The sequence below is a fragment of the Mauremys reevesii genome, linkage group 11, assembly GCF_016161935.1.
Source record: "Mauremys reevesii isolate NIE-2019 linkage group 11, ASM1616193v1, whole genome shotgun sequence".
Classification (NCBI taxonomy): domain Eukaryota; kingdom Metazoa; phylum Chordata; order Testudines; family Geoemydidae; genus Mauremys; species Mauremys reevesii.
Window position 1 is genome coordinate 72797341 of NC_052633.1, and position 24436 is coordinate 72821776.

At 44.5% G+C, this 24436-nt stretch overlaps 1 protein-coding gene across 4 annotated transcripts in view; it reads left to right on the forward strand.

Annotated features, from left to right (window-relative positions):
* SMARCAL1 (SWI/SNF related, matrix associated, actin dependent regulator of chromatin, subfamily a like 1) overlaps positions 1 to 24436 on the forward strand; it is a 68028-nt gene that overhangs the window by 23026 nt on the left and 20566 nt on the right. For all 4 annotated transcript variants that reach the window (XM_039495462.1, XM_039495463.1, XM_039495461.1 and 1 more), the window contains exons 8-10: positions 2652 to 2810; positions 4294 to 4359; positions 20783 to 20923. In XM_039495462.1, coding sequence (XP_039351396.1) covers positions 2652 to 2810; positions 4294 to 4359; positions 20783 to 20923 — 366 coding nt within the window. The remainder of the gene's footprint in view (positions 1 to 2651; positions 2811 to 4293; positions 4360 to 20782; positions 20924 to 24436) is intronic.

The window sequence follows — 24436 nt, forward strand, 5'->3', positions numbered from 1 at the left end:
TCTACTGGCAGCACACGTCCACACAAATTACCTCGGTGCACATAACGAAATTTATTCCGCACATGGATGGAAAAAATTAGAGGGAACATTGGTCAGGACCTGGAGATGAGCGCTCTCAGGGATTGGAAATACACATAATTGAAAGAAAGCAGGGCTGCAGGGTCTGTCCTCGGAGGGCAATTATTGTGCAATTAAACAGCCTGTGCTAGCAAGGTGATTTTGAGGCATACTGTCCTTAACTGTGAAATGTTCATTAATGCTGGGAGAAAATGAAGAGTAGAAGTGCTCAGGCCCTTAGGCTAATAAGTTTGATGCCTGACTTGGTGGGGTTCTTTGTTCAGTAGCTCACTGTGCTGATGGCCATAGAGTAAATTGATTGGATTTTGTTGCCTGGTGGGACCTTAATACCACAACAATTTGTTCTCTTTTTCCCCTGCCAATGGTATAACAAAGCACCGGGCAGTCAGCCGAGCTACAGAAGACTAGATTTTTGCCTGGTGAATGAGGGAGTAAAATTACTTATAATTGGGATATGGAGGAGGAGGCAGCGGCGGTATCCTTCAGAGGCTGATGGAGATCTGGGCCAACATTTTAAAAAGTGGCTATTGCTTTAGGATATCTCAATTTTTGGGTGCCCAGCTTGGAATGTCTTTGGTCCTGATTTTCAGAAGGGCTAAACATTTGCAACTCTAATCTTGTTCTGGATAGGCTCTTATACCCGCACGCATCACCGTGGTATCTGAGCACCTACCGTGGTTTTTGTTCTCTCATCCTTTCCGCAAGGGGAGAAGTGTGTGCAGTGGAGCATTTTATTAGTGTAGATTTAAAAAAACAAGTAAAAATCCATGTAACTATGTGTATATGTTAGAGAAGGCAAGGTCAAAATAATTCACCTTGCACTTTGAGTGGAAGGTGGTGAGTTTTGTGATAGTCCTTAGTTCCTGGGGGAGTTCATTCCATAGTCTCAGACCAGCCCCCGAGAAAGCTCTGTCTGTGGCAGAGATAGCTTTACCCTTTATTGTAGAGAGTTCCACTGTGCCAGAGAAGTGCAGTGTTGACCGTGGTCTTCATCCTGGAGCTTTAGGCTCTTTTAGATAGGATTCAGCCCACTGAGTGCCTTGAAGTAAGGACTGAGACCTTGAACTTGAGTCGATATTCTATGGGGAAACCAGTGTAAGAATGGGGAGCAGGTTTGATTTGCTTGCAGAAGCCGATGTTGCTGTGGAGACCGCTGCAGTGTTCTGTAGTAGTTGCAACTTCCAGAGCGCCGAAAGCTTTGTGCCCAAATCTGTCACATCGCTGTAGTCCAGCTGAGAGGTGACAAAGGTGTAAATAACTGAGGCCAGGTTGCGACAGAGTCTCCTAGCCAACCAGAGATGGTAAAAAGCATTACTCATGGATGCTGCTATGAGAGTGCTCATTGTATGCGAGGAATCCAGGAGCCTTCTAAGCCACAGACTGAATTAACCAATTGCGTGTTTGTGAACCTTCAGCCAAAGGAGACTGCCCCATGCCTGCAGACTCTTTAACATGCTTTCCCCTGCCCATCAGCATCACCCCTGTCTTGCTCGGGTTCAGCTTCAGGCAGCTGCTCTTCATCCGTGGGATGATCTCATCCAAGCACTAGGCTCTCTTGGTGGTAGTGGTGTGGTTGTATGTGGTGAAGATAGGTAGAACTGTGTGTCATTCTCTTATTGCTGGCACTAGAATCCATGTCATCTGCCCAGTTCACACAGTGGTTTTATGTAGCTGTGTAATAGGACCAGTGAGAGAATTGATCCTTGTGGGACTGCACAAGTGAGAGGTCTAGTGGTGGAGATATGATTTTCCCATTGTTACTCTTTGGCTATATCCCTGCAGGAAGGATTCAAACCATGTTAGCGCATTGCCCAGACCTCCGCCACTTCTTTCAGGAGAGGCAACAGTCTCTCATGATCAACAGCACTGAATGCTGCAGGGAGGCTGAAGTAATTGAAATAAATGGGAACTTTCATTGCTCGGCACCTGAAAAAAGCACAAGTAATTCAGTTGCCACCATAGAGCAGCAGCCAGTGGCTTTGTTAGACTGGTTCTTAGAAGGGAAAAAAGACCTTTAAAAGACCCGGAGAAATTGTTCTTCATCTGTATCACGGTGCAAAGTTTTGTAAACTTTCCTGCGATGTAAAATATTTGATGCTTGTAAGTGGGTGGCTTTCACAGCTTCATGTTTACTATTGGTGTGGGCGGAATAACAGTGTATCTCTCTAACAGTGGCCATGCCACTCTGTTGCTGCTCTGGCTTTTGGGCACAACTAGCAACATTGGTAGACAATCATGTTCATTTCTGATCGCGCCCAGAGTTCTTGCTGAGTAAGAAGCAAAGAGAAAGTAGGCTTAGATCTTCCTAGTGGAGGGAATGTGGTGTAGTGCCCAGAGCATGGGACTCCACTTCTGATGCCTGCTCTTCCAGTTACTCAGTGTGTGGTCCTGGGCAAGTCACTTAAACATTATTAGACCCATTGTCAAGTTAGGTAAAACTGAAGCACAAACTGGTTATTTCCAAAGATGTGGTTATGAGGCTCCATTATAGCTTGAGAAGGTCTTTGGGATCCTCAGAGGAAAGAGACTAGAGAGGTTCAGCATCCTATTAATCACTTCTTCTCCTTTCTCAGGCATTTCGTAGGTGGCTTCCATCCCTGAGCCCAGAGAGCACCAATGTCATACTGACAGGCAAAGACAACCTGTCAGCAAAACTGATAAACATAATCAGTTTCGACCTCCTCAGCAAGATGGATAAGCAGCTCAAAGACACTTTCCAAGTTGTCATTATTGTAAGTAAGCACCCCTAGTTATTTAAATGGGATTAGGAGGCACATACAAGCTGGGTTCTCTTGGGTTGTTAACAGGCGTTTGGAGAGAGTGAAGCCTTGTAGTGACTGGATGCTCTACACAGCAAGTTGTATATCCTTATATATTCAACCATGTATTGGTTTACTTTCATGGATGGCTCTATAATCTGTATTTTTCAGATACCATAGAGATAACCATTATAGAAAACCTTTAGGTAGACTTCAGCTCTATTCCAGTTAATTAAAATAAATAAGTATATGTATATATGTTTAATGGGACCCTTTTAGAACTCATATTGTTTCAAATCCAGCTTAGATCAATGGCAACCAAAAAGTCATTACACTTGGATGTCTGTTATCTTATGTGAAATTAGTTTAGTGTTCTCAGCCTGGTTTCCAATGAACAGATGTTTCTATCACAAAAAGCACCATGACTTCTGTTGGTGGCAGTGTCAGCAGAGAGGATGAGAACAGACTGGGTGCTGGAGACTGAACTTTTCTCTCACCTCTGTTGATTTCGCAAGGGTCCAGGCTGAGACACAGTGTCACGATGGAGGAAACTCACATTGTCATTTTTTCTTTGGGGGTAGAACATCTATGACTCTAGTGCAATCACTCCGGTACCTTTAATCTGTGCTAAATTGGCAGGTATTTTATTTATGCATGTGTATGTGCAGATTCAAATCCTGTATATGTCCTGTAGATGCAAATGGCCCCACTGAGTGTTTAGCCTCCCTGCTTTTTTATTTCCAGTCCTCCTCTGCTTCCTGCTGGCATAACAACATTACCTTCTTGCTAACCAGGATTGAGAAAGCTGTGCCTTGGGGGCTAAGTGGTGTCTCGTCCTCTCTGCCCGTGGCTGCTCGCTCATCCACACACAAGATGAGAACGTACCCTTAGAGGGTGCCAATTTCCTCAGCGTCTTTAAGTTCTGCCCAACTACAACAAAGGAAATGTAGCCTATTCTGCAAGTGTTGTATCTCGGCCAGGAGGTTATTATCCACCTGGAGAGCCCTAACAGCAAAACAGTTGGTTCCTAATTAGATTTCTGCACTTCTGATGCTTTTCATTAACCCCTTCATTTTAGGGAGGCAGCACTGCGTGGGGCTCCCCATGAGTTTTGCATTTAAAGAAAGGACACACAGTAGCAAATGAAGCTCAGTGGTGGAAATTCTTTGCCTCTTTTCATTTCTTCTCTCCGCTTGCTTGCTTGGCTATGATCATTTATGATTCGTGTCTTAATGTTTGTTTCCCCTTCCTGTTAATTTGCAGACAGTCCTACCCCCTTCATGATGGTTTCACGTTCATAATATGATGCTGGCCAGCCCAGAGACTGAAACCTGCTCGGGGACGATAGGCTTGAAGTATTATGCAGCATAGGATGCTGGGAATTTGTTCTTTATCCCAGAGGTGGGCTATGACTCAGGGCTTAGCTCTATTCATTTTCTTGCCTGTTTTGTTTCAGGATGAATCTCATTTCCTAAAAAACACAAAAACTGCGCGATGCCAAGCTGCAATGCCTCTTCTTAAGGTGTGTATTCTGTATGCCACGCTCTTGTCAATTTCCTCCTAGAGACTCCTACTGGTATTGGTTTTGTATATCTGATGTAGGAACGAACAGCCAAATTCTGTTACAGGGCAGGGTAAATCCAAGTAACTTCTTTGATCCCAAGGCAGTTACTTTGGGCTTACACTAGTGTAACTGAGCGCAGAATTTGTCCCCAGATCTCAACTGCATGTTTGCATGCACATGACTGGCAGAAGGGTCTAATGGAAAGAGCACATGCGCTTCCAGTTTCTAATCCCAGTATTACCACTTGACTTGCTATGTGACCTTGTCTCGGTTTCCCCATCTATAAAATGGGGATAACAATATTTCATCCCGGGGTGTAGTAAGAATGTATTAACATCTGCACTGTGTATTTAACGCAGCATTACATTTCTTACAACCAATAAGTTGGGGCTCTTAAGTACTGCTAGACTCTTTCCCTGGCTTTGTGCTAGGGCCCTATGTCCCAACACTGCTTGCTTGCCATCTGTTTGTGCAACTGGTGTTTGGAGCAGCCGAAGCTCCATTGCTGGTAGAATTTATACAATTGAATGGAGGAGTAGCAGGAACTGACTGGTACAGCCCCGGTTTTTGCTAAACAGGTACATTTGTCCAGAAAGGTTTCATAGATTATCAGGATTGGAAGGGACCTCAGGGGTCATCTAGTCCAACTCCCTGCTCAAAGCAGGACCAAACCCCAGACAGATTTTTGCCCCAGATCCCTACATGGGCCCCCTCAAGGATTGAACTCACAACCCTGGGTTTAGCAGGCCAATGCTCAAACCACTGAGCTATCCCTCCCCCTGGGAGAGCTACTACAGTATGTAATACAGACAGAAACATGCACACACCAGATTTTCATTATAAAGCCTTTTAACTACTTCAGGTTTTCCTAACGTACCAGGTATGTAGAACCAAACCTACACTCAGTATTGCATTCCTGGCACCTGCTGTCTCATCACTGACAGACCACTGGGCCGGTGGAACAAAGGCACTTCAGAGTCTGCAGTAGAGAAGGGGCTGGGTATCTTTCCTAGTCACAGTGGTTGGCAGTAGTTGAATTCATCTGTGGGGACAGGAGACCTACGCTGCTTTTTTGTTGATGGTAGTGTTGACTAACCTTGTATTCTGAAGATTTGTAATGACGTGTTCACACACTGAAGGTTTTTTCTTGTTTTTCTAATTATGCTGTTCTCCATGAAAATGTAGATTGAAAAAAGGTCAAAATCCTGTTTTCCATTGGTTTTGAGACTTCAATTGGAAGTTGAGCACATGGTGCAACTTTCTGTGCAAATTGCAATAAGTAAACCAGGGCACTTTTCCTGTTGTAGCACTTTTATGTAATGGACAACACCAACTTGTGTGTGCACACCCTTCCCCTATGCTGGTTGGAGCATCAGACTTGCTCAACTGAGTGTGTAAGAGAGAGCGCGCGCCCGATTCTCTTACGACAAAAGGAGAGTCTCCTTTAGCTCAAGTGACAGCTGTGCTCAACCTTTAGCTGTGCTGTTGGATGGATTCGAGTTCTGTCACGGCTTACAATTATGAAATCCTGGGCAGACTGCAGATGTGTTATGATTTCACCAGATGGCTCAGGTCCCAGAAAAGTGTTGTCTTTCCTATTTTGAACTGTGTGAGGATCAGCTTTCAAAACTTATTTGCGGGATGCATGATACAAGGTAAAGAACCAAAGATGGGCCACTTTAAAAGGAGACCAATGTCCTTTATTAACCTGTTTAGAGTTTAGTTTTACACTGATAAATCACTGATCACACATAATGTAGAGCTGAATTTCAGTCCTTTGGAGGTACACTGATTTTTGTAGTGTTCAGCTTTCAACTGAAAATGGTAATAAGCAAGGAAATGGAGGCCAAAATATGTAAAACAACTCTATATCCAATGTCCAGATGAATGCCATTTTGATCGTTTCAAATCCTGCTGCTCTAATCTTTTGATTTATGGTGCAAATATTAAATATTTTCTCGCTTGAACAAAAAAGTGAAGTTGTCTTTAGTTAAATGTTAACCTTTTTGCAGCCGTAATCCTAATATGCATCAAATAAGCACCAAAATGCTTAAAACCTCAGGATTCTAAATATTTAAAGTGCGTTTTGTTTGTTGGATAAAAGGGTTAGATAAATACACATTTATTATTTATCTTTAAATGTTTTTGAGACCTGGGGTGAGGGTCTGACTTCTGTTCCTGCCTGCTTACACCATGTAAAAGGATCAGAGCAGTGTGAAGTGGTCTGGTGCAGGAACTGCAGAGGAAGGGTGCTAACACAGTCTCACAAGCCCTGGTGTAGGGGCGTGCCGGTGGGGGAGTTGAATGTGGGAACGCTGTGTATTGCAGCCCTGCTGCTGACACGGTGCTGTGGAGATAATGGGAAGTCCTGGGAGGCTGCTATAGTTTAGAGGGGCCCCTAGAGCTGTCTGAAGCCTGGTGCATTGTGTGTGTGTGTGTGTGTGAAAGTGAAAACCAGGTTGAGGGGACATACCTGTACTAGCTCTGATTTGAGTTTGTTGCTAAAAATAGTTAGTGGCCAGCGGTGGGAGGGGCTAGCCATCCCGAGCACCTTTCTGTAATCTTGGATGGGCATGTGCTCAAGAGATCTAGCCCATCCCACCACTCTGTTTTTAGCCCACTAGTGCAGAGCTAGCACAGGTACGTCTCAAGCTGGGAATCATCCTCACTCCCGACTCAAAGTGTAGACAACCCCTGAGTTATGCTGTGGGCCTCTCTAGCCCCCTCAGGGTCGGGAGTGCCTAAATCTGACTTTGCTCCCTTGGCTGTGAGTTCTGCACTGTGCCTCTTGGAGAGGCAGCACAGAATCTCATTCTGGGCGTTTAAGCCACTTTCTCGAATAACAAGTAGGTGGACGTCTTCCAAAGCATGAATGCTTAGATTTCAGCTGATTTATGGGAGAGGAAAAAACCTCTAAGAAATGTGATCTCTGCTTCTTATTTGCTATAAATATTTATACGCCCATAACTGCCATGGCCAGATTTAAATTGAAATGTTTCTGAGGCTGATAGCGTCCCTTCCATGGGTATTTAATAGGTCCTTTTTAGTGTACTAGAATCTGGTGCGGTAGCTTCCATATTACAGTGGCCAGTAAAATTTAGAAATTGTTACGGTGGTTTAGACGAAACTGCACAATAATCAGATTAAATCAATAAAGAAGATTTAAGTTTAGTATGAATTTGAAAATTACCTTGCTAGCAACAGGGCTGAATATCTGCTTCTGAAATACTTTGCTGTGGATTTGTTTTAATCTTTAATATCTTGAGGTTGTTGATCATTTTTCAACATAAAGTGGTATTTTTTACCGTATAACTCATCATTTTCTGCTCTGGCGTAAATGTTGCCATGGAGCTGGCACAGGACACTGATGTATCGAGTTTTCCACTCTCCCCATGTATAAAACATGTGACTGAAATCTCACTGTCGTGGATTGGTAGAAATAATGATTCATATAAACAACTACGTGTCTTGGTCTTCTGTATTGTACACCAGAATCCTATAAGACAGATTTTGCTGCTTCTCTGTCAAGTGCCGGGGATGGGTAGGGAAGGGTTTAGTTCCCCACAGTTTGGCTGGAGAAAGTGGGGCTCCTGAGGCCGGGCACACTGCGTTTTGATTTAGTACTTTAAGCAAATGGGATACATAGAATCACAGAATCGTAGGACTGGAAGGGACCTCAAGAGGTCATCTCGTCCAGTTCCCTGCACTCATGGCAGGACTAAATATTATCTAGACCATCCCTGGCAGGTGTTTGTCTAACCTCTCAAAAATCTCCAATGATGGAAATTCCACAGCCTCCCTAGGCAATTTATTCCAGTGCTTAACCACCTTGACAGTTAGGAAGTTTTTCCTAATGTCCAACTTATACCGCCCTTGCTTCAATTTAAGCCCATTGCTTCTTGTCCTATCCTCAGAGGTTAAGGAGAACAATTTACCTTCCTCCTCCTCCTCCTTCTTCTAACAACTTTTTATGTACTTGAAAACTGTTATCATGTCCTCTGTCTTCTCTTTTCCAGACTAAATAAACCCATTTTTTTCAATCTTCCTAATAGGTCATGTTTTCTAGACTTTTAATCATTTTTGTTGCTCTTCTCTGGACTTTCTCCAATTTGGCTACATATTTCCTGAAATGTGGCACCCAGAACTGGACACACTACTCCAGTTGAGGCCGAATCAGCACGGAGTAGAGTGAAAGAATTACTTCTTGTGTCTTGCTTTCAGCATTCCTCTTAATACATCCCAGAACGATATTTGCTTTTTTTGCAACAATGTTACACTGTTGACTCATATTTAGCTTGTGATCCAGTATGACTCCTAGATCTCTTTCTGCAGTATTCCCTCCTAAGCAGTCATTTCCCATTTTGTATGTGTGCATATAATTGTCCCTTCCTAAATGGAGTGTGTTACATTTGTCCTTATTGAATTTCATCCTATTTACTTCAGACTATTTCTCCAGTTTGTCCAGATCATTTTGAATTTTAATCCTATCCTCCGAAGCACTTGCAACCCCTCCCAGCTTGGTATCATCCGCAAACTTTATAAGTGTACTCTAGTCTATGCCATTGTCTAAATCATTGATGAGGATATTGAATAGAACCGGACCCAGAACTGATAACTGCAGGACCCCACTTGTTATGCCCTTCCAGCTTGACTGTGAACCACTCATAACTACTCTTGGGGAACGAATTGTCAACCAGGTATGCACCCACCTTATAGTAGCTCCATCTAGCTTGCATTTCCCTAGTTTTTTTATGAGACGGTCATACGAGACAGTATCAAAAGTCTTTAGTAAAGTCTACATATACCACATCTACTGCTTCCTCCCATCCACAAGGTTTGTTACCCCGTCAAAGAAAGCTGTTAGGTTGGTTTGACGTGATTTGTTCTTGACAAATCCATGCTGACTGTTACTTTTCATCTTATTATCTTCTAGATGTTTGCAAATTGATTGCTTAATTATTTGCTCCATTATCTTTCCGGGTACTGAAGTTAAGCTGACCGGTCTGTAATGCCCTGGGTTGACCTTATCCCCTTTTTATAGATTGGCATTATATTTGCCCTTTTCTAGTCCTCTGGAATCTCTCCAGTCTTCCATGACTTTTTGAAGATAATCGCTAATGTCTCAGATACCTCCTCAATCAGCTCCTTGAGTATTCTAGGATGCATTTCATCAGGCCCTGGTGACTTGAAGACATGTAATTTGTCTAAGTAATTTTTAACTTGTTCTTTTCCTATTTTAGCCTCTAATCCTAGCTCATTTTCACTGTCATTCACTGTGTTAGACATCCAATTGCGACTAACCTTTTTGATGAAATCTGAAACAAGAAAGTCATATAGCACTTATGCCATTTCTACATTTTCTGTTATGTTCCTTCCCCCAACCCCTTTGAGTAACAGGCCTCCCCTGTCCTTTCTTGTCTTCTTGCTTAGCATGTTTTCTTGTTACCCTTTATGTCTCTAGCTAGTGTGACAGACCCAAACCAGTGGGGTACAGGAGTCTGGTAGAGGGCAAATATACTGGTCACTGGATGAGTAGTTTTCTGTTCTCTGAGTGACCAGAGCAGAGGCTGCACTAGAGTAATCAGGAACCTGCTAGAACCAATTAAGGCAGACAGGCTGATTAGAACACCTGCAGCCAATCAAAGCTGGCTAATCAGGGCACCTGGGTTTAAAAAGGAGCTCACTCCAGTCAGGCCAGAGGGAGCCAGAGGAGAGGAAGTGCGTGTGAAGAGCTGGGAGCAAGAGGTGCAAGGAGCTGAGAGTGAGAGGGTGTGCTGCTGGAGGATTGAGGAGTACAAGTGTTATCAGACACCAGGAGGAAGGTCCTGTGGTGAGGATAAAGAAGGTGTTTGGAGGAGGCCATGGGGAAGGAGCCCAGGGAGATGTAGCTGTCATGCAGCTGTTACAGGAGGCACTATAGACAGCTGCAATCCACAGGGCCCTGGGCTGGAACCCGGAGTAGAGGGCGGGCCCGGGTTCCCCCCAAACCTCCCAACTCCTGATCAGACACAGGAGGAGCTGACCCAGACTGTGGGGAAGATCACTGAAGTGAGCAAATCTGCCAATAAGCGCAGGACCCACCAAGGTAGAGGAGGAACTTTGTCGCACTAGGTTAATCTCATTTTGTGCCTTGGCCTTTCTAATTTTTTTCCCCACATTCTTGTATTGTTTGTTTCTATTCATCCTTTGTAATTTGACCTAGTTTCCACTTTTTGTAGGACTCTCTTTTGAGGATCAGATCATTGAAGATCTCCTGGTTAAGCCAGGGGGGTCTCTTGCAATACTTCCTGTCTTTCCTACGCAGTGGGATAGCTTGCTCTTGTGCCCTTAATGACGTCTCTTCGAAAAACTACCTGCTCTCTTGAACTGGTTTTCCCCTTAGACTTGCTTCCCATGGGATCATAGAAGATTAGGGTTGGAGGAGACCTCAGGAGATCATCTAGTATAACCCCCTGCTTAAAGCAGGACCAACCCCAACTAAATCATCCCAGTCAGGGCTTTGTCAAGCCGGGCCTTAAAAACTTCTACGGATGGAAATTCCACCACCTCCCTAGGTAACCCATTCCAGTGTTTCACCACCCTCCTAGTGAAATAGTGTTTCCTAATATCCAACCTAGACCTCCCCCACTGCAACTTGAGACCATTACTCCTTGTTCTGTCATCTGCCACCACTGAACAGCTGAGCTCCATCCTCTTTGGAACCCCCCTTCCGGTAGTTGAAGGCTGCTATCAAATCCATGCTCGCTCTTCTTTTCTGCAGACTAAATAAGCCCAGTTCCCACAGCCTCTCCTCGTAGGTCATGTGCTCCAGCCCCCTAATCATTTTTGTTGCCCTCCGCTGGACTCTCTCCAATTTGTCTACATCCTTTCTGTAGTAGGGGGTCCAAAACTGGATGCAGTACTCCAGATGTGGCCTCACCAGTGCCAAATAGAGGGGAATAATCACTTCCCTCAATCTGCTGGTAATGCTCCTACTAATGCAGCCCAATATGCCATTAGCCTTCTTGGCAACAAGGGCACACTGTTTACTCATATCCAGCTTTGTGTCCACTGTAATCCCCAGGTCGTTTTCTGCAGAACTGCTGCTTAGCCAGTCAGTCCCCAGCCCATAGCAGTGCATGGGATTCTTTCATCCTAAGTGAAGGACTCTGCACTTGTCCTTGTTGAACCTCATCAGATTTCTTTTAGTCCAGCCCTCCAATTTGTCTAGGTCACTGGACCCTATACCTCTCTTCCCAGCTTAGTGTCATCCGCGAACTTGTTGAGGGTGCAGTCTATCCCATCATCCAGATCATTAATGAAGATGTTGAAGAAAACCAGCGCCAGGACCGACCTTTGGGGTTCTCCGCTTGATACTGGCTGCCAACTAGACATCGAGCTCTTGATCACTACCGGTTGAGCCCAACAATCCAGCCAGCTTTCTATCCACCTTATAGTCCATTCATCCAATCCATACTTCTTTAACTTGCTGACAAGAATACTGTGGAAGACCGTATCAAAAGCCTTGATAAAGTCAAGGTATATCACGTCCACTGCTTTCCCCATATCCACAGAGCCAGTTATCTCACCACAGAAGGCAATCAGGTTGGTCAGGCATGACTTGCCCTTGGTGAGTCCATGTTGACTGTTCTTGATCACCTTCCTCTCCTCCACGTGTTTCAAAATGGTTTCCTCGAGGACTGCTCCATGATTTTTCCAGGAACTGAGGCGAGGTTGACAAGTCTGTAGTTCCGTGGATTCTCCTCCTTCCCTTTTTCAAAGATTGGGCACTATATTTGCCTTTTTCCAATCGTCTTACCTACCAAGTCTCTGAGTCAGCCTTCTTGAAATCCCATTATCTTTATTATACTGTTTTCCCTTCTAGCATTCCTTTAGAATAATGAACTCTCTCATTTTGAGATCACTTTCACCTAAGCTGCCTTCCACTTTCAAATTCTCAACCAGTTCCTCCCTATTTGTCAAAATCAAATCTGGAACAGCCTCTCCTCTAGTAGCTTTCTCCATCTTCTGAAATAAAAAATTGTCTCCAGTACATTCCAAGTGTCGGGGGTAGCCGCATTAGTCTGTATCCACAAAAACCACAAGGAGTCCGGTGGCATCTTAAAGACTAACAGATTTATTTGGGCATAAGCTTTTGTGGGTAAAAAAACACTTCTTCAGATGCATGGAGTGAAAACTACAGCTGCGGGCATTATATAATGACACATGAAGAGAAAGGAGTTACCTCACAAGTGGAGAACCAGTGTTGACAGGGCCAATTCGATCAGGGTGGATGTAGTCCACTCCCAATAATAGATGAGGAGGTCTCAATTCCAGGAGAGGCAAAGCTGCTTTTGTAATGAGCCAGCCACTCCCAGTCCCTATTCAAGTCCAAATTTATGGTGTTAAATTTGCAAATGAATTTTGGTTCTGCTGTTTCTCTTTGAAGTCAGTTTCTGAAGTTTTTTTTGTTCACGTATAGCTACTTTTAAATCTGTTCTAGAATGTCCAGGAAGAGTAAAGTGTTCTCCTACTGGCTTTTGTGTGTTACCATTCCTGATGTCCGATTTGTGTCCATTTATTCTTTTATCTAAGGACTGTCCGGGCTGACCAATGTACATGGCAGAGGGGCATTGCTGGCACATGATGGCATATATAACATTAGTAGATGTGCAGGTGAATGAGCTTCTGATGGTATGGCTGATGTGGTTGAGTCCTCTGTCTGTATCCACAAAAACAACAAGGAGTTCAGTGGCACCTTAAAGACTAACAGATTTACATTACATTCCAAGAACTTGTTGGGTAATCTGTGCTCTGCTGTGTTACTTTCCCACAAATGTCTGGGTAGTTGAAGTCCCCTATCACCACCAAGTCCTGTGCTTTGGATGATTTTGTTAGTTGTTTCAAAAAACCTCATCCACCTCTTCTTCCTGGTTATGTGGTTTATAGTAGACCCCTATCATGACATCATCTCTGTTTTTTACCCATTTTATCCTTTCCCAGAGACTTTCAACAAGTCAGTCTCCTATTTCCATCTCAACCTCAGTCCAAGTGTATGCATTTTTAATATATAAGGCAACACCTCTTCCCTTTTTTTCCCTGCCTGTCCTTCCTGAGCAAGCTGTACCCTTCTATACCAATATTCCAGTCATGTCTATTATCCCATCAAGTCATCTGTGATGCCAATTATGTCATAGTTTGTGTTTATTAACTAGAATTTCAATTTATTCCTGCTTATTCCCTATACTTCTCGCATTTGGTATACAAACATCTAAGATCCTGATATGATTTCCCCTCTGTTCTCTCTTGTCTCTCCCTTATCCCTGCTATAATATGCTATCCAATAAGTTGAATTAACAACAAGATAATTGGGGCCTGATTTTTTGTTTTCAGTTCCCAGCCTCTGCTTGTGCCTGTGCAACTCTGCACTTGTGGTAGACTTGAACTCCTGCATGTGGAAACAGTTAGTGGGGTCCGGGCACAGCTGCTGTGTCCTCCTTCCAGGTTATGGAGGCTGGGTTGAACCCCCACTGATTCATCTCTTGGCATGTGGCACAATACCTGTGTACCCCACTTTCAAGCTCAAGCATGACCTGGGCCAATCTGCACTGGGAACTGCATGAGGCCTGTCCATAGCACTGTGATCTCTGATGGTACTGGTTAATGCTATGAGCTTTTTATGGCCAGACGGCTCCAGAATTCCCTGTTTTAAAGGGGCTAAATCCTCTATTTCCACATACACCAAAGGGTCTCCTCGTGCTGTGAGGCTTGAGACACTGGGTAAGCTGCCCTGAGTTCACCTCTGTCAGGGCTGGCTTTTAAGTCCCACTACCCAAGAGGTGGGACAGTCGAGAGCTAGGCTAGCTGTGTCTATCCACCACCTTGCTGCCAGTGATCTTAGGATATATCACCTGAGTCCAAGCTCGGGTGGCTAGCCCAAGCCTCTTCCCCTGCAGCAATGTCCCGACTCTAATTTTTAGCGCGCTAGCTCGAGTGAGTCTGTCTACTCTGGCTGGAAGGCTTGCTTTCAGCTGCAGTGTAGACATATCCTTATAGGCCTACCCCCAGTATCAGCTGTGCCCTACCCCAGCCTCTTTCTTCATGGGGCTCCTACTAGCCTAGACTGCCCCTGTAGCTGATAAGCATTGGAGAGGTAATACATATACTATCAAATTGTCTAAAACTATAAAGATAGAGGGGAAATGTACAACGGATAGCAAACAAAGTACTGGGACAGACTGAAACTTCTCCACTTCGTCCACGGAGGGTTCTCCCAGGGACCCCTGCTGAAAACAATTCCACTTCCTCCCACAAGTCAAAATGTTTTGTTTTGTTCTTCTGTAATTGCATGTGATATCACAAGGCAGTGGAAATTGGGGAAGGTCTCAATGGAACATGAATGGGTTTCAGAAGCATCACTATGTCATCGGTGAAGAACTCAGAGACTGAGAAATAAGACTTTAAAAAAAACACCTGTATCTAGCCCAAGATTCCTATGGTGTAAAATGGATGTCTGCTTCCACTTCCTTCCTCGTGACCTTGATCCTGCAAAGTTGAGCAAAAGGAGCACTTAACGACGACAAAGTCATTGTGGAGGAACTAAATGAAACCTGAGCCGTCCTTTGTAGGTGACAAAACTGAGGAATTGTCACAGATTGAGGTGTCACTAGAGGAGGTTTTGGAATTAATTGATAAACTTAACAGTAACAAGTCACCGGGACAGGATGGCATTCACCCAAGAGTTCTGAAAGAACTCGAATGTGAAATTGCGGAAGTATTAACTATGGTTTGTAACTTGTCCTTTAAATCAGCATCTGTACCCAATGACTGGAAGATAGCTAATGTAACGCCAATATTTTAAAATGGCTCTAGAGGTGATCCCGGCAATTACAGACCAGTAAGTCTAACGTCAGTACCAGGCAAATTAGTTGAAACAATAGTAAAGAATAAAATTGTCAGACACATAGAAGAACATAAATTGTTGGGCAAAAGTCCACATGGTTTCTGTAAAGGGAAATCACGTCTTACTAATCTATTAGAGTTCTTTGAAGGGGTCTACAAACGTGGACAAGGGGGATCCAGTGGACATAGTGTACTTAGATTTCCAGAAAGCCTTTGACAAGGTCCCTCACCAAAGGCTTTTATGTAAATTAAGTTGTCAAGGGATAAGAGGGAGGATCCTTTCATGGATTGAGAACTGGTTAAAAGACGGGGAACAAAGGGTAGGAATAAATAGTAAATGTTCAGAATGGAGAGGGGTAACTAGTGGTGTTCCCCAAGGGTCAGTCCTAGGACCAATCCTATTCAACTTATTGATAAATGATCTGGAGAAAGGGGTAAACAGTGAGGTGGCAAAGTTTGCAGATGATACTAAACTGCTCAAGATAGTTAAGACCAAAGCAGACTGCAAAGAACTTCAAAAAGATCTCACAAAACTAAATGATTGGGCAACAAAATGGCAAATGAAATTTAATGTGGCTAAATGTAAAGTAATGCACATTGGAAAAAATAACCCCAACTATACATACAATATGATGGGGGGGCTAATTTAGCTTCAGCTAATCAGGAAAGAGATCTTGGAGTCATCGTGGATAGTTCTCTGAAGATGTCAAAAAAGCAGGGTGCAGCAGCAGTCAAAAAAACAAACAGGATGTTAGGAATCATTAAAAAAGAGAGAGAATAAGACGGAGAATATCTTACTGCCCTTATATAAATCCGTGGTATCCCACATCTTGAATACTGCGTACAGATGTGGTGGTCTCATCTCAAAAAAGATATACTGGCATTAGAAAAGGTTCAGAGAAAGGCAACTAAAATGAGTAGGGGTTTGGAGAGGATCCAATATGAGGAGAGATTAAAGAGACTAGGACTTTTCAGCTTGGAAAAGAGGAGACTAAGGGGGGATATGATAGAGATATATAAAATCATGAGTGATGTAGAGAAAGTGGATAAGGAAAAGTTATTTACTTGTTCCCAAAATACAAGAACTAGGGGCCACCAAATGAAATGAATGGGCAGAAGGTTTAAAACAAATAAAAGGAAGTTCTTCTTCACACAGCTCACAGTCAACCTATGGAACTCCTTGCCTGAGGAGGTTGTGAAGGCTAGGACTATAACAGGGTTTAAAAGAGAACTAGATAAATTCATGGAGGTTAAGTCCATTAATGGCTATTAGCCAGGATGGGTAAAGAATGGTGACCCTAGCCTCTGTTTGTCAGAGGATGGAGATGGGTGGCAGGAGAGAGCTCACTTGATCATTACCTATTAGGTTAACACCCTCTGGGGCACCTGGCATTGGCCACTGTCGGCAGACAGGATACTGGGCAGGATGGACCTTTGGTCTGACCCAGTATGGCCATTCTAATGTTCTTATGAGCACATGTGTAGCTTTACTCTCATGAGTAGGCACACTGATCTCACTCATGTGAGTAAAGTGGTCCACGTTTTCAGATGGCTGCAGGATGGGGGCTTGTGTTGCTATTATGGAAGTCCTGAAGCTCCATGTAGCCTGCAGCTCCAGTACTCTGTGTGCGCTCATTTCAAAAGAAATGTTTAGAAGAGAGAAATAGGTCAGAGTATATTAGCCAGTGCTGAAACTTGAATGTGATGGAGAGCAAAAAAAATCTCCATTTCCAGTGGGGAAGAGCTAGCTCCTTTCCCGTAGGCATTCTGAATCCACGGGGACAGAATAAGTTAAAAATCATCACCCTCCTGCCTTCAGGAATCTCCAAACTCAGGAGCCCAGAGAGAGAGAATCTTGTTCTGGAATCACAGAAGACTTTGGCCCTCCAGGCTTATGCTGGTTCTTCAGTTCTGATCTTGAGAGCTTGTGATTCTGCGCCCTCCCCTCCCCCCCCCCAGTCTTCCCATCCTACCACAGCCAAGTTGAACCACTGCCATTAAAAAAAAAAACACCCTCTTTATTTTGGTATCACTTATACCTACTAGAGAAAAATCACTTGCAATATTTATATTTGTGGGATTCTGTGAAGTGACTTTTGGAAATGTTGCCAAGCTTGTGGAACTCTTCTCATCATGTGTGGGGTGTCCTTTGTAAAGTACTTTGAGATCTACAGATGAGAGGCTAGATAAAAGCTAGGTATTATTATTATAGGCCTTATGACTACCTTATTGGATAGATGAGGGCTGCAGGACAGGGTGCAGGTTCCCAATGAACAGGGCACCAAGTCTGGCTTCCCTTGCACAGTTTCCCAAGGACGGAGCTACAAGAATAGCATCCGAGAGTGTGGGGAGGAGAATGCCAGTCTGGAAGGTTAGGATCCAGGTGCTGAGTGGCGTTTTCTCTCTGCTGCTCTTTATGGTGACATGTTTCAACTGGTTATAAAGATTTGCTCCTGCTAGAAAATCCTTGCTGGTCATTGCTGTCTTATTTTGCACTTCTGCTCCACCAGTCATTTTACCAGCTTCTGCTGCTCCACGTTGATAAATTACGCTCTCTTTTCCTGGGTGTGAAATCCCACTGCTAATACCATAGGAAATTTCTCAGGAAATAAGACTTGGGGTATGTTTACACGTACAGCGCTGCAGCAGCACAGCTGCCGTGTGTCTGATGAAGGCGCTTTATGCTGATGAGAGAAAGCTTTCCCATCCGCATAATAAAACCACCTTTGCAAGTGGCAGAAGCGACGTCAGCGGGAGAAGCTCTCCCGCCGACATAGCGTTGTCCACATCAGTGCAATTTATGCCACTCCATGGTGGTTTATTCACACCCCCCGAGCAACATAAGTTCTGCCGACATAAACTGTAGTGTAGATATAACCTAAGCAGTGATCAACAAGGACTTAGCAGGAACAAATCTCCATCGCATCAGTTTAAAACAGTCACCACAAGCAAAACAAATGAAGAAAACCCTCATCTAACCAGGGGTTCACACGGCTCTTAACTTTCTCCCCCCGGGCTCCATAGCAGCCCTTTTTATAGCTCTCCCTCTCTGCACCTGTGCAGGGGGAGAGGGAACAGAAGCCAGACTTAACCTCTTGCTTACTGGGGACTTGGTCTTCCCTCTGCCCCTTGTCACAGGGTAAAATGTAGAATCTGGGAAGAGGAGGCTGGAATGGCCATGTGGAAGATAAAAGCCTTTCACATCTGTTGCTAATTTTATATTGCATGGAATCCAGCTTGTGTCAGGAGTGACTGAAAGTTATTGCCATCTGCTTCAGCTCTTCAGTAGCTCATTTGAAATGAGCGGATTGGTCTTAGTTCAATTCCTAGTGAGTAGGTGTCTACATCACAAAAACAATTAATATGTCTGCTCCTTAGGTCAGGGACTACACAGTTTTCCCATGTTTTGTACCGTGCCGAGCACTCTAGTGCTCTGGGATTAATAAACTGCAGCATTCGCACTAACTGGTGCCTTGTTAGAAGTCCTTGGTGAGAAAAAGGTAAGAAGTGATTGAGCAGGGAGACTGAACTCCCCTCTAACCCTAGGTGGTCCAAGGTGGGGCATGGTGGAGAAGGTTGTATTGCCACCGTCCGTGCTGTACCAGTTTTATGCAAAGAGAAGTCTCCAGGGCTTTCAACCTGGCATCTTCTGACATGGGCAAGGACCCCCAGCGGGCCAGCCTTTACTCCACCCATGGTCTTCCAGGGATATTTTGTTGGTGGTTCCTTCCTGGAGCTGTGAGAGCGGGCACATGACTGGCACAGTTCACGGATGCCCCAATGCTCGTCCTTTCTGCAGCAAGCAGGAGATGCTGGCACATGCCTGCCCCCTGCATGAGATGTTGCAGCCCCTCTTTCAGCTCCTTCAGAACCTCCTGCTTAGGGTGTGGTTGCACGTGACCATGTCAGCCTCCTGCTGGCACTGGCCAAGTTGGTCATCCATCAGTCTGGGAGAGGGAGGCTCATCCGGGAGGTTCTCTGTGACTGGGGTCTACTTTTGGTTCTTACTTGTCTCGCGTCTCTGGGCAGAGTTCCTCTGGGGTGCGTCCACTGAATCCTTTGTCAGGGGTTCACTGCTTAGTGTCACCAGCTGGTACTCTCGTTTTGAACCGTTGACCTCTACTTCTGTCTCTCTTTTATCGTTTGTTGTCCCACTGAATCACCTGTGCTCTGTGCTCCCTCCCTCAATTGAGGTGGCTGGCCTTCTGTCCCAAGTGCGGTTAGGCCCCCCTCCCAGAAGTCAACTGAGCTGGCATCTCTTCTGTTTATTCACTTTATAAAAAACCTGCTTTTTATGTTAGTGAGACTTTTCTGACCTTAGCTGTGACCACATCTCCCGCTCGGATCTGCTTAATAGGGAAAAAAATCCCACTTATTTTGACTTCAGCCTATAAATATCTGACAAAGAACTGCTGAATTAATTTCCGGTAACTGATAAGTGAACCCTTCTTCCTCCAGTCTTGGTCAGCGAGTGAATGAGTCAGTCTAGTGAATAGATTTGGGCGACTGGTAGATCTCGCTGAAAGGATAAAAGAATTTCATTTTCTTTTTCATATCCGTGTGAATGAGCTGTCGGTATAGATGTCATTCAAGAATCTCTTTGTTATTTTAATGATCCTGCATTAAAGCATGCAGGAAATTACAAGGCATGCGTAATTTAACTATTGCATGTGAAATTATAGCAGTGGAAATTCATAGCTCTCGTGTAATAAGGGGATTAGATGTTATTGGAGGTAAGAGGGCAAAAGTGCAACTTGAGGATTTTATGTTTATAAAATAGAATTTCTCTTCCCTTTGCAATTCTTTTTTTTGTGGTGATTTTTTTTTTAACTGCTGACTTTTCCCATTTGATTTATTGCATGCAATTTTCCTGCATGACTTGTTTGTTAGCTATCAGGTTTTGGCATCTAACAGTCTGTTTATAGAGCCACCAAGGTTGGCCTCTTCTAGCCCTGAGTCAGGCAGCATAATTTGCCTCTTACAGTTTTATTTTGTTTTCAGTCTGAAACTTTTCTTGTCTCCCTGCCTCCCTTTTGTGTGTGCAGGACAGGGTATATTTATGGCTTGCTGTGGCATGCTTGTTGCAACAGAATTTATTCTGGAGGCGAGGATGTGCCTTAGAGGTGTGTGAAGCCTTCCTGTGAGATCTGATGCTGATTGGAATGTTGACCCAGGTATAAGATTTGAACATGCATGGGGGTGAATGCCAGTTGTCAACGTGCCGTAATAAAAATAGACTTTCCTTTACCTCTGAAGCCATGACTAGCAGTGCGTTGTACTCCCCCCCCGTGGAGGTCGGAGCCCTTGTCCTCGGAGCATCTTGACATAGCAAAGGCCAGGAGATTTTTGAAGACAATGCACTCCTTCCTTAGGAGAGTTGAAACTTGACCTTTATTTTGTGGGTGAGATTTATGGTTCGCAGAAGCTGCTTAAGTGATTTCCTAAACTCTGCTTGTGTTTTTTATCTGTATAACAATCGTGTTCAATTTTGTTTTTGCAGGCTGCCAAAAGAGCGATCTTGCTATCGGGAACCCCTGCCATGTCGCGCCCCGCGGAGCTTTATACGCAGATTGTGGCTGTCAGGCCAACCTTCTTCCCTCAGTTCCATTCCTTTGGACTCCGCTACTGTGATGCCAAGAAGGTACCGGAGTGTATTATCTATGAAATGCTAGCCTAGGACGTGCATGTTCATGTGATCACAAACAGCTGTACAGATCTGGCAGGGTATTTATTTCTTTGCCAAAGTGGAGACCCTCACCCCACTTCCGCTCCTGCTGCGTGTAGCCTCTGCCTGTAATTTTAGGACGAGTCTCTTCTCTTGCTCACAGCAGTGTTTTGAAAGCTCTCATACTGTGAAGCATTTTGTGCTGCATGTAAACTGTGTACTTGGGCTGGGGGAAGCAAAGCTACTCAATTAAAATCTGCCTTAGTGAGAACCTGGCTTAAAAGACCAAAATCAGTCATCACAGTGGTAGGCGAGTCTGATATGAGAGGATCTGACCCTGTGGTGTCTGACTGTGAGGAGCGGCTGCAGGTTTGGGCTGGCCATCTGGAAACCAATTTCTAATCCCATGTATGTTAATGCTAGTTTTTAACAGCCTGAAGAACTTTACTGTTTGAACATTGCAGCTCTGCTTTTGCGAAGTCCAGAGGCAGAGGAGCAATGGAGACTATAAGCCACCTGATCTTGGGACCGCCTGGCTGCCGGGATGGGGCCTAGCATGTATTAGAGTAGCCTAAAGGCTGCCTAAATTTACGCCAGCTGCCACTGGCTCGCAACGGCCATTACAGCAGCTCTGGATCAATCAGACCCAGCCATGCTGGCAGCAAGGAAGGGTGTGGAGTAGGAGCTTCAGTGGTAATGTATTGACACTGTTCATTTAACTTAAGGTCACACTGCATGGGGAGTCAGGAGAGCTGGCCTACCTGCTGGGTTCTGTAAGATCCCTGCATTAGTGTTAGCAAAGTGCGGCATACCTGGCAGAGAATGGAAACCTCCCATTTCCCCAGCCACAGTGGGATCCCTTGACACACGTGTGACGGTTCTCGGGGTACCCAGGACTGAGTCATTTTGTTACGTTTAGAGAGAGGAAGTCTTTTTCTTGTGATCGCTTGGCATCGGCTCCTTGGCGCTGCCAGCTTTTCAGCCACTCAAGCACTCTCCTCTGGGCTTATGTCACCCCTTCCTTTGCCTTGTAGGTGCGCCGCAGCCCCCTTGAATCATTCCTCTGTGGTATCCAGCCCTAATGCCAGCTACCCTCAAAAATACCACATCTGCTGTCCCCGGAGAAACAGTGAACACACTAGCTTGTAAGATTCAGCTCAGGACCTTCACTTTACTTAGCACCGAAATATATTGATAGTGAAAACAAGAATAAGTGTATTATCAAAGTGTAGAGATTCTGGAGAGAATGAGTGAGGATATTGGAAACAAATGGCTACATATAAAACAAAATCCTAGCATAACGCTTCTTAGAGACTAAACTCAACTATCAGGTTAACCTCCTGTGTAAAGAAGTTTCTCACCCAAAGTCTTTTGCAGCGTTTTCAATCAAGATAAGCTCAGATCCCATTTTCATAAATGTGAACACACTGCCCATTTAATTGATGAGGGGGTGCTTTCTTTGCATCCTAAATATGCCCCCAAAGTTCATTGTCTGTCCTCCGAGACAGGATAACCACCTGTGGCTTGGATTTTCTGTATGCTGCTTCCCTGCTGACTTAACATCTCTTTGTTAATATCTGACTTCGTATGTAAATGGGCATCCATTGTGTGTGTTTATGATGCTTAATTTAAATCTGGACAGAGAGAGACACATTTCTTACTCCTCTCTGGAGGAAAATCTGTTTTTCACTTCTGCCTTGACTTTCAAGCCATATTTTCAGTATAGTGACATACCGTTCACAACAATATTAATGACCAATGTAAACTCGGCTTTTATTTAAGACCTCATGACAGTCTTTGCTGAGCCTGAATGTACATACCAGAATTGGGATATTCTTGGCATTAAGGGGTTCTTGGGTTACAATGTGAAGCTCATTCAGAGGGGAACTGTGCATTCAGCATATCTTTAATGCAGCTCCTTAATTCTTCCTGTCTGAGCAGTGTCGGGAGCACTTCCTGGGGGGAAACATGACATGGCCTAATCTCTCTGTCTTTCTGCAGTGCAAGAGGCTAAATGGTAGTGTGTAGGACTAAATAGGTTTGGAATTGCATAGACCTTTGGGGTAGGGGTCCACATGACTAACTATTGCTTCAGCTGCAAGCCATATGGATCTCAGGTTGGACGTTGAGTTGGACGAAGAACACTGAGTTGACGGAAATAAAATAGAGCTCCTCACGTACCCACTAGGAGTTCAGCAGCAGGGAAGTATTAAACTGGGTCTCATAAAGGTCAGTGCTTGAACTACTGTATAAATGAGCTTGCAACCTACAGTAAAACCAGCAGGAAGGGTCACCATCAATTTCAACTCCCTGCTTTAAATGGCTGCTGCCAAGCATTCCCAAGGTTTCCATTACAATTTCGTTTCATTGTGAAAGACCCACCTTTACTAGGCAGCTGAGTATTGCTGCTCCTTTAGAGCGGTCACTTGAGACAGGTTGTGCTGTCGTTAATGCTGGTGAATGATAGCGGCGACTGCTGTGAACCTAGAAAGAATTCAGTCGGCGATTCTGCAAAGAACCTGGGGTGCTTTGTAACTGGAAAGCAATGTAGATGAGATGTGAGGGAAGCAAATGAGATTTCTACATGTTAGGACCGTAAGTAGTCCACGAAGGCGGTGGGGACAGGGCAGGAAACCTGGGGGAAGTTTGTTGATCTGCTATAAAATGACAGTTTCTCTTGGTGTCAGGCTGGCTTTGGTGTAAATCTCTGTAGTGAGAATAATTCAGAAGGGGCTGAGGAAAGGAGGCAGAGGCTAAAATCAGGAAGAGAAGCCTCTGAGGATGCAGGGTTTTGGTTGTTCCGAGTTGAATTGCCCTGACGAGAAGGGGTCCTTCCCTTCAGTGTGCTCTGATCCCAGAGCACAGTAGGGCAAATTAAGAACAGATCACTTTGAGGGCTATGACCTACTTTTAATGGGAGTGTTTTGTCTGTGAGAGTGGAACTTAATACATGGCCTGCGGTCACGCTTCCCTTCAGCTACGTGCTCTTTGAACCTCACAAGTTCAGCACAGGCAGGCCTGGTTAGTACTTGGGTGAGAAACCTCGAAGGAAAATAGCCAGATCTTGCAGGTCAGGACTGAGCCAGTGTCTCAGGATAGCACTGGGGTGCGGGGCTGCTGCAAGTGTGGCCTTTTTAGCTGAGACACAACCAAGGTCCTGGCCGTTTTTGGTTCCTTTGCATTCCTCACAATATTCAAGGTTTTTGGCCCGGTGTCCTGGCCAGATTCCAATTTTGGTAACCATTCTGCGTCCTTAAAATTCCTCTTTTCAGTTTCAACTGGAAGTGGTGGTGGAGTTTACTTGCCGTCCTAAGCAGCTGGTGTAGCATTGCTGTGCACCGTTGAAACAGGTGCTGCTTAAAACCGCAGAGGCAACTAGGCTGTGGCAGTGAGTGGAATTAAACGGAGTGAGAGTGAGTTTGAAAAGTGTCTTGAAACCCATTGGAATGAAAGGTGCTATATAAATGAGTTGTTGTTATTAATAAATCC